The 10562-nt window shown below is 30.9% G+C and overlaps 1 protein-coding gene across 1 annotated transcript; it reads left to right on the forward strand.

Annotated features, from left to right (window-relative positions):
- Positions 1 to 2189: 2189 nt before the first annotated feature.
- On the forward strand, positions 2190 to 9640 carry LOC119837884 (myosin regulatory light chain, smooth muscle). The gene is made up of 6 exons (XM_038363671.1): positions 2190 to 2297; positions 2724 to 2833; positions 4178 to 4319; positions 4619 to 4738; positions 5908 to 6044; positions 8296 to 9640. The coding sequence occupies exons 1-6, from the start codon at positions 2262 to 2264 to the stop codon at positions 8477 to 8479; spliced, it is 729 nt and encodes a 242-aa protein (XP_038219599.1). The 5' UTR covers positions 2190 to 2261; the 3' UTR covers positions 8480 to 9640.
- The last annotated feature ends 922 nt before the right edge of the window (positions 9641 to 10562 follow it).

Genomic DNA, 10562 nt, shown 5'->3' on the forward strand with positions numbered 1-10562 from the left:
AAATTGTTCATTGTTTTTGTTTGTACATTTTGCATACATACAATTTCACTCATATCATAAATCTTTCCCGCGATATGTCATCGCTTATAACTTGCGCCGTTTTTCATGGCAGCCCACCTGCGGTGAGTTTTACTATCAAAGTCACTCAGACATATTTTCCTTGATGTTGGCGTGAAAAATTGCATCATAAAAGGGGTTAGCAATTTTTCTTAACATTTTCGTTATGACAAGACTTCACTTATAATCCGCTTTAGTCGCCGTTTTGTAGCCGGTAGTAAAATTGTTATCTAGTTACAAATAAACCGCTTTCAAACGATATTTTAAAAGTAAATTGTGGTTAAAAACATGTCGCAATGGAGTTTATATAACGAGTAAACAAATAGACGATATCGAAATAATGGGGGCATAACATGAAAATAAAATTAACATAAAATTACCATTCACTTTAACGATGAATTTAAAATGCAATTTCCCACACGAAAACGCAGTAGTACAAGATAAACAAAGTTGTTTCTTTCAATTGAAACTTTGTAACCTTAGTGATGTGTTAGGAGAAGGTGATGAGATGCGTTAGGAGAATATTCTAGAAATTTCCGTAACGATTCTTCAAACATAAAACCTTAAATGTATGGAAGAAGGCAGAATAGAATAGGGCACTTCTTAGTAAGGCTTGACAATATACTCCTGGTCTCTAATAAAAAATAAGAAGTACAAAAGGTAATGTTACTTTATTTATAGAATGGTACAGTCTACGTGTCTGCGTATATGCAGTCACATAATACACGTTTATTACGAAGACGCTTAATATTTGATGAAAAATTGTGACTCGCATCGCTTCACATTGTACGTGTTTGTTTTGCTGAGATAGTAATATAGATAAAGGTTCCTATTGTGAATTCTACGGTGAACCACTTTTAATATCATCGTGTTGTTTAAATAATGCAATGTGCATAAAATATATTATGTATACAATATATCTGAATAATATTGTGTTTATATACTACATCATCGGCTAATGTAATTGGAATTAATGGATGAAATAATTGAAAAGTAATTTATTTTACTCAATAGAGAATATTATATTTCAAAACTTAACAATATATTTAACAATGCACAGAAGGTGGCCTTATCACTGCAATCTCTACCAGGCAACCTAAAAAAACGACTAAATGAGCCAATGTGATTGGAATGAGATCTTTCATAAAAAAAACTACTTAGAATAACTAATATCTAGTCAGTTTTTTTAGAAGTTTGTGTGAAATTTGTGAGAACTATATATAAAAAATTGTAATTATTTGTAATTGTTGTATATTTGTTTGTGTGGTTTTAGTAAAACAATAAACCCATAAATTAATAAACCCATTAATTCTCGCTTATAGTATCTTCTGCACACAATAAAAGCGAAATTTGTTTTTCTTTGTATTTTAAAGAAATGATTGAACTGTGGACCCCGGCACAGGACACCAAACGTGACCAATGTGCAGTATAAGTATATTTATTACCCCTTAAATATTATGTTCACCTACAACAAAGAACCTTAGATAACAATATAACGAACTAGATAATTTTACAAAACTTCTTAAAATATTATATTTTGTATCCCATATAATCGCTATCCAATTGTTTTTCCGTGTTCTCAACAATAAAACAATAAAACAACTTAGAGTTGCAATAAGAGATAAAATACCACCCAAAGCTCCGTGAAATCTAAATTTTATTCTGCAGCAAGCGAATTTAATTCCACTTAGCTACCGCAATTTCCTGCATTTGGATTTAAGATCTGCACTTGTAATTGATTAAAAGCCGAACGGTTAAGGAAAAAAATCACTTCCGTTATTTGCTTCAGAAAATTGAACATTTTAAGAGCTACTCCAAATTAATGTGGCTTGAAGGTTCGAGAAAAATCAATTTACGTACGAACGTTATATATATGACAAGCGAATAAACATTAATGTCTGGAGAGAAGCAGAAAACACTGATGTGAAGTGCTCTGGCGATGAATTTAACTTCAAAACGACACCGAAGGACATAATAAAAACCCATTGACCTGAAATCTTAGAACATTCTCTATATTAATTAGTTGACGCAAGCTCATAAACTAATCTGAAATCTGCGAGCAAGCAACCGAAATAAAATGATTATATCTACAACTCGGAATTGCAATGTAAATTTAATCCCTCCAAATTTGTTTAGTCACATTTTCCAGAGTACACCGCAAGCACGCAAATCGTGTAATTTTTATACGAAATTAAATTTTAAACATGGACGAAGAAAATACTAAGCCACCTAAACAAAAAGTGAGTTTTGTTTGCGTTTTGACATCGGTCGGGTTAAAATATTATGCTTTATAAAATAATTCGCCTTTATATTTTTTACGTATACTTCGTCATTATTGTTATTTATTTACATTATTTTGTTGCAAAGCTTTATAAATATACCAGTATAAATGACTTTGAAAGTAAGAGACACCTTCTTGGTAATATTACATGACTATAAATCGTTTCTTTAAACTCATCGTTACATTTAACAGCCATTTAATATTCATTAAATAAATACACTTTAAATATAGTATTGTTAACTAAATGAACCACATTGATCGATTTTTTCCACTAAATACCACCATTCTTTCCCACTTTATCTCAAATATTATTTTTCTCTATTATCTATAAATAGATACGGTTTTAAAATGAACGAATTTCCACAAAATTGCTTTTCCTTTGTAGAAAAGTAAAGGCGATAGGAAAGATAGTCGCGGCAGAAAGGAGTCGGATGCGGCTCAAGATGAAATAAAAAAATTTAAAGAGAATTTACTGCAATCGGTTTCAGACGGAGGGTAAGTACGATTAAGAAGATAATGTATTATTTTAACTAAATTAATGCATTTGTAGAAATATATGTGATCCTTGACCTATTGTTTATCGTAAGCATAATATACTAAAAGGTTCTTTATATCTGAGGGGGTCATGAGGAGTCACAGCAAGAAAAGGTAAGGAATTTATTTTTTTAATGCGAAACCACAAAACAACACACGAAGTCAAAGTCGTTTTTAAAATAAATAAATGAGTAAACGATTGAAATTCCAACAAATATGAAAGATCCTTTCAATGTGTCATTTTTCAAAAAAGTATTTCATTAATCCAATTTTGCTTTATATATAATATCAAATATTTCCCAACCACACGCTGAAGTTGTATACATTTTATTTTATAACTTATATAAAAAAAAACACTTATATAATAATGAATAGGTAAGACACGCGTATTTTATAGCGATAATAACACTTCCTTTAGATTGCTGCGTGTCTATTTGTATAATCAAAACAGATTTTGCATTTAAACTCTGAAACTATGTTATATACAGATTGCTTTTCAATTCGAAATCCTAATCTAATCCGTGACAGGCCTGCTAAAGGAAAATATACTTTAGAAAAAGGAGAGATTTCTTATTAAGATTCTTTATAAGCTTCATTCAAATTTAATAGTATGTTATTAATATGCGTAGGGGAGTTATGAGAGTAAATTTGCTTGCACAAAATTCAATTATAACCTAGATATTTGAGGGTAGGATTTTGGGACGCTCGTCGTAATGAAAATGTTTATTTTATCTGTGGTAGTTGCATTAATACTAAACACGTTTGTAAAAAACATAATTTTGAGTCTGATTTTAATATGTTATTCGTAGTGCGGTGATCGAAATGATTTAATATATTTGGCAATTGATAACATCGTCAGCTTATCTAGCTTTTAAATGATATTTAATAAACAAAATGTTTCATCTCAAAAAATATTGCACAACAATCGGTAAATGAAGATTATGTCACGAGATAAAACAGTACGATAGAATAAATGCAAACTAGGCAGATGCCCCAATCCTTAAATTATATCGAATTACATAAATACATTGAGGAAATGATAAAATATATTAGTCTTGTGTTTGATTTTACGCGAGTATTATAATGTTTGGAAATTAAATACTTTTTAAAGGATTTTAAACGCGATTTACTCATTACATTATTAACCCGACGTTTCGAACACTTTACAGCGAGCGTGGTCACGGGGAGACTATGTGTCATTCGTGAAATATATTATAATTATATTTCAACAGTCTATTAACATAATGACATCATGTATCGCACCTGTTTCTAGGCCATGAATATAAGATCGCTTTGAACTTTCAGTTCTATATTCACCGATAGTCCTTCTGAACTATTAGTACCGCCGCCGAGGCCTAGATCCGGATCTTACGCTAGAGACGCGCTGGAAGTGTCGGCGAATGTGCTCTCGGAACTTGATGAAAACAAGATTTTCGAATTAAAAGAGGTTTGTTTGGCCTTTTAGAATACTGAAAGAATTCCCAACTAGAGTGTATCTTTTATAATGTGTTCAAAGCTATGAACAATCATGCATAAATTATTTTAACGAAAAAACATGTGACTGTCATATATTTTTTAATTTTACCTTTTATTTTCGTAATAGTTCAATAGTACATTTATTTTATTGACCAAAGACTAAGAAACACTCACTTATCAAATGACACAAAGGAATGAAATACAATCGAGATGAAATTAAAAATATCCGCATCGCTGCTATGTAATCATGAACAATAATATTATACTCAGGCGTTTCTTCTCTTTGACCTGAACGGTGACGGTTACATCGATCACAATGACCTGCGAGGCACCTTCGTCAGTCTTGGGGAAAGTGTGGACGACCGAGCCGTTAAGACGATGCTTTCAGAGGTAAGAATCCGAATATTTAAAGAGACAGCTTGTTATTTGTGTAGGTTCTGCTGTGCCTAGTGTGTAGTGTACCACGACGCAAACTAGCGTCAACCATTGATAGGTTAAAGATCCTCTACCGTTAACGATAAATGTTGTTGAAGGATGGTTTAAGTTTGGGATATATTTTTGAGAATTGCAATCAAATCCTCGAAGCATTTTATACGTGAACAAACATGCAAACAGACGACACAAATTCTAAACTCGTTGTTTGGGCATCCGTCGCTTTTAAAGTTTTATTTATAGTTATAATGCACTGATATTGGTTTGTTTTATGTATAAATGAGGCTTATTGCATTTTAGACAGCATTGCTTTAAATAAGATAATATTTTTTAGCAGTTAATTTATAAAATTTAATACATTTATTTCAAATATAACTCGGCTAAAACCTGACAGCATTCTTAAAACTGCGTATTAAAAATTTGCAAAATATTCCATATGGCTAGTGAAAATTTGAAATATCACCCACTTTGCTGAAACAAAAATATTTACACTCATGTATGAATTTGTAAAAACAAAAACCACATTTATATGTTTGCATTGCATCAGTGTTGAAATACTTTTACGATTTGTTTAAATGATTTTCTATCAATGTAAACAGACCATTGTTTGTGCGTTGAACTAATTTATAGTTTGTTTACTCGATTTGCGAACACTGCGAGGATTAGATAAAGTTTTATGCTCTTGATGAAATTTATTTCTGCTTCCTAAGGAATAAGAGATATGCGTAGCTAATCTTCGAGCAATATATTACAGCTCTGTGGTCCAAAGATTTTATTATGAAAATGGTTACCTCTATTTGGTAATAAACATTCTGCGTGATTAAAGTTATTATGTCAGTGGTTATTAGGACCCTATCGAAGCTTAACTAACTCTGCACCTTCCCTTTAATTATAGCAGATTTGCCAATAAAATAATTGTGAATAACTGTTTATTGCTCAAATTTGATATTAAGCACAAACAGACAACGAAAATTTGTTATCGCTCGACGTAAGTTTTATGTTTACTGGGTTTGGTATGGTTTTGCTTTTATAATATGTGTGAAAGTGGCGTTTTGATGTGCCACTCAAACATAACATAAATTCGTATTATTTCATAGAATAAGGTTACATTGAATAACGGTTCACAGGCATCAAACCCTTTGGACTTTGACGCGTTTGTGAACCTACTTGGATATAAGAGCCTTGAGCTAGATTCCGAGGAGACCCTCGTCGCGGCGCTGTCTCGGTGGGACACGGAGAACACTGGCTATATATCTGAAGAAAGGTACTGTCTGTCTGTATGTTAATTTTTAATCATGTCCTTAATGTCAGGACGCTAAAACATAGCTATTTGCTTTTCCTAAATATCGCCTAATCAATCTTCTCGAAAACTATAAAATATTAATAAAGATTGCACGATATCACGTAGTATGTCTTTAAAAAACTCAATTTAATAAAAAAATCATCGTGAAATCACAATAATTACCTAAATATATTAATTCTTAGTGATTTTAAAATAAACATATAAACGACGAAGTTAATTAATTGAACGCTTCTCAAAATATATTATTCAGTTCAGATCTAAATTTATTATAATTTTCTTGACTGCTATTTCAATTTCATAATGGGAATCCGCTAAAAGATTAGTTACATAATTTGAAATTTAGAGTAAATCATTACAATACCAAATACTTTAAATGTTTTGCGATCCGCTGAAACAATTTACATAATTCGAGGGAATGTAATGACAAGACTAATGTAAGGCATTTGTCGATCTTACGGGCTTACGCCTGTAAAATGGGAGTCTACTTGCAATTTACGAGATTGCACAAATTGTATTATGTACTATTTGTTTTATTCATTCGTTAATTGAGAGTAATGGTCGCAAAATGAAATGCTTAAAATGCGCCAAGCAAGATTTGATATAGGATGATTGAGGGCCTTTACAATTTGTTATTATAAACTACCATTTTATATCACACTTATACTATAAAAAAAAATAATTATCATTAATTGAACAAATCATAAATAACATACAAAATTAAACCTAGACTCCTAATATAGCTTTCGCTGTTCAGGAGTCTGTGTCTTCCCGATACAGTACATAAAAGTTCAATTTAGACACAATAAAATGTAATTGCTGCTACATGCATATGAAATTTAAATTCTATAATTTAATATAAATTTATGATATTTAACAATTAACAATTTTAATAATTTACATTCTATCGATAAGTAATTCATATATTCATAAAATTAAACTACTTAAAATATATGCTTCCCTTGTCAGAAATAATGTTTCTGTGATGTATTATATTATAGTGATTATTGATACAAGTTTCCATCAAGCCTTGTAGATCTCTTGTAATATCCTATTTATATGATTTCAAAGTAAAGGCAGGACGGCAAAAACTGCGACAATAATGTGGGAAACGAATCTACATCTTTATGATTGTTTTCATGTTGTAGACTTTGCTCCTTGCCAAATTTCTTGATAATAGGTCAACAGGAAGGTAACCATAGGTTTTGATAAGCGACTTTATGAACATATCAAATTTGTGGAATATAGGATCACTTCATTAAAAATATTATTCAAATGAACAACTCTCTTCAATTGCTTTTTAAGGAGGTAGGAACAAATCCATATAGAATCTAATTTAAGCCAAAGAATATACCCAAAATTCATTGAAATATCGAATAGCATAGTTCTAAAGTTCTATATGGCTGTATAATTTTCTAACAAATCAGTACATTAAGCGTTTATAGAACCCTAAACGCAACCCAATTTATGGTACGGTAAAATGGTATTTAAATATTGCTTTCATAAAATTCAAAATAAACCATTACCTATAACAAAAATATTTGTGGTAAATTCCCATTCTAGAAAAACAGCGTCATCAAAATGTAAATAAAATACATAAAATATAGAATTATTGAAATGTTGCAGTAGATTTTCATATTATGAGAGTTTATTTTACATTCACCGTGTTTTCCATTAAATTACTGAATCTCCGAGTCTATTTTATTTAGTAAAAAACTTTCAACTTGATTAGGAAACATTCTTTTTATATAATCAGAACTTCTCAACTTGATCACGCCGGGAAAATAAACTTCTGGACGAATTAAAACTGGTCCGAACTTAAATAAAACTATAGTCTTTACCTCTATTTATGTGATTGTTCCAAGGACAACGCTGTCACTTCTTTAATTAAATAACTGCTTAAATTCTTTCTGTTCTATTTCGCTTGTAAATAGAAATAGGACAGGGAAGTTAATTATTTAAGGTAATGTTGTGAGTTATTTATTTATATTAATATGTTACATGCTGTAAATGTAAGAACAATTGTTCACATAGATTTCAATCAGAAACACAAAATAATAACTCAAGATTATGTGGTGCGCAAATGCTTATAATACCATATTATGTGTTTAATTAAGGTTTTCGTTCGAAGTGGAATATCAGTGAATACTTTTTATGATGATAATTTTTAGAAATTTAATATACGTCTATTCTATTATTTACTTTTGAATTACAGAATCCGCCACGATTTGATGACGTGGGGTGATCGATTTACAGAGAAGGAGGCTGATTACGCCTTGGACGAGGCACCGATGGTGTTGGACAAGAACGGCTACAATCTCATTGATTACAAACAGTTCTGCAGCAAACTTTGCGGCCTGAAGAAACCGAACAAGGAAGTCCTCCAAGTGCAAGACTGATTTTCTGTTAGAAACTTCTGGAAAAGCAAACCAGTAGCCGTTCACTTTTACTGCTAACTTCTGCTTTATTTATAACGTGATTTTTTTGTTTTCATACATTGCTACTTCGAAATATTGTTATAGAATCTATGTTATTCATGAAATGCGGCTTTTTAATCTTAGTTAAATTGTAAAAAAAACAAACAGTAAATGTTTTTCGCGTTCATAAGAAAAAATAATTGACAATTACGTTTATAAATGCCATTTGTGTTTTCAAATATATTTAAATAACGTTAAGGCTTTGAAGCTTTGGTTATCTTTCTATTCAATTATAATTAATCATAATGAGTTTCCTCAACAACCTCTGTTTTACCTTTTCGCTTTGTGGAAATTATTTATGAATTTATAATGCCTAAAGATTGCATTAATTCAAATTTCAATAAGATGACTTTTCAATTTTCCCCCGAGAATTCGTTTCTACTCAACACAGCCTTAAAAGTTAACTTAAAATTATCAAAAGTTCAGAGCCGTTTACGCTTCAAATAATTTTGTCTCTGGGAACATCTTTATCGATCCGATGTAATTGGCTTTGTGAAAACAAAGTTATTAATTTAAGCCAATGAATCGTGGGAAATTATTACAAGCTAAATGCGAGTAAAACATCTTTATGATCAAGAATTGTGCCTCGTTTATTAATGTATCAGCTGCGCCCCGCGGTTTCTCTCACGTAAGTCCCATAAGAATATCGGGATAAAAAGTTGCCTATAAGTTATTCCAGTTGTCCATCTTTCTACGCACCAAATTTCATTGCAATCGGTTCAGTAGTTTTTGCGTGAAAAAGCAACAAACACACTCACATCCTTACAAACTTTCGCATTTATAATATTAGGAGGATTAGTAGGAAGTTTGGGGTGAACGATATTGTCATGGGTGTTATTATGAAATGCTTACTTACAAGATTGATGCAGTGACCCAAAGTAAGTCCTGGCCTCAGACAATAAGAGCCTCAATTTGACACTATCATGCGCCATCTTTATTATGAAATACGAAATTAAATTGCGCTGTATTAGTCATCTATGACATATGAGCAAATCTCGAATGATCTACTTCATCTACATCACGCTTAATTTATTAAAAAAATAATAATAGAGCTTACTTACTTGTTTTAAAGTATGTTCATAAAGTTCTATGTACTTCGTAAACAAACCCTGTTATTGTATTATTATTATTATATTCAAAGATCACTTGTTTTGAGTGTCTTATTATGAATCCCATTCAAATTGAATTAAGGAACAAACATTGTTTATGGAATTCCGAGTTTAATTATCATTTTTCTAATACTACTTAATTACCTAAACATCACCGACTTATATTACTACAGTTATTCTTTAAATAAAGCCTAACTGAACTCTCAGATCCGCTCATTTTCAAATTTAAGAGATAATTTATCGTCAAAAATGTTTTGTTGTTTACACGAGTCTAAAAATTTCTTGGTTTCAACTAGTGCCCAATAAAACCATCTAGAAGGTGACACATACAAAAAATAATACATTTTCATACTTTTCCCAGCAAGTGTTAAAGCTGCAACAATTTATCGAACGTCAGCTCGGACTGAATCCCTTGCGAAAACTTTGCGAACTCTTTATTAAAGACAGAAAATCCTTGTTAAAATTTTTCCTTACAAAGTTTCTTCGTAATAATAATTTGTTTTGTTCGCAACAGAAATGAACTTAGACTTTATTAATTAGAGATTTGTTCAAAACAATTCATGATGCGATAAACAACGGATTTTCCTCAATTATCTCCCCAATAATCCGGTCTATCGTAGTAGATTATTACGTATCTCTTTTTAACCGACTTGAAAAAAACCGGTTCTCAATTGGGCTTTTTTTCGTGTTTGTAACTTCGTAACTTCTTACTGGTGGAACTGATTTAAATTTGGTCTAATTCTCACTAATTGAAAGCGGCTTAGATTTTTTGTTATAAATAATTATTCTACAATCAAATAAATACAACCATTATAGATATTAAAATATACCTAGTCTTGCCATAAATATTGTAATAAAGAAAAAAGAAAATTGTTAACTGCAAATAACATTTATTA

Source organism: Zerene cesonia, chromosome 3, assembly GCF_012273895.1.
Source record: "Zerene cesonia ecotype Mississippi chromosome 3, Zerene_cesonia_1.1, whole genome shotgun sequence".
In the NCBI taxonomy this organism is placed as follows: Eukaryota; Metazoa; Arthropoda; class Insecta; order Lepidoptera; family Pieridae; genus Zerene; species Zerene cesonia.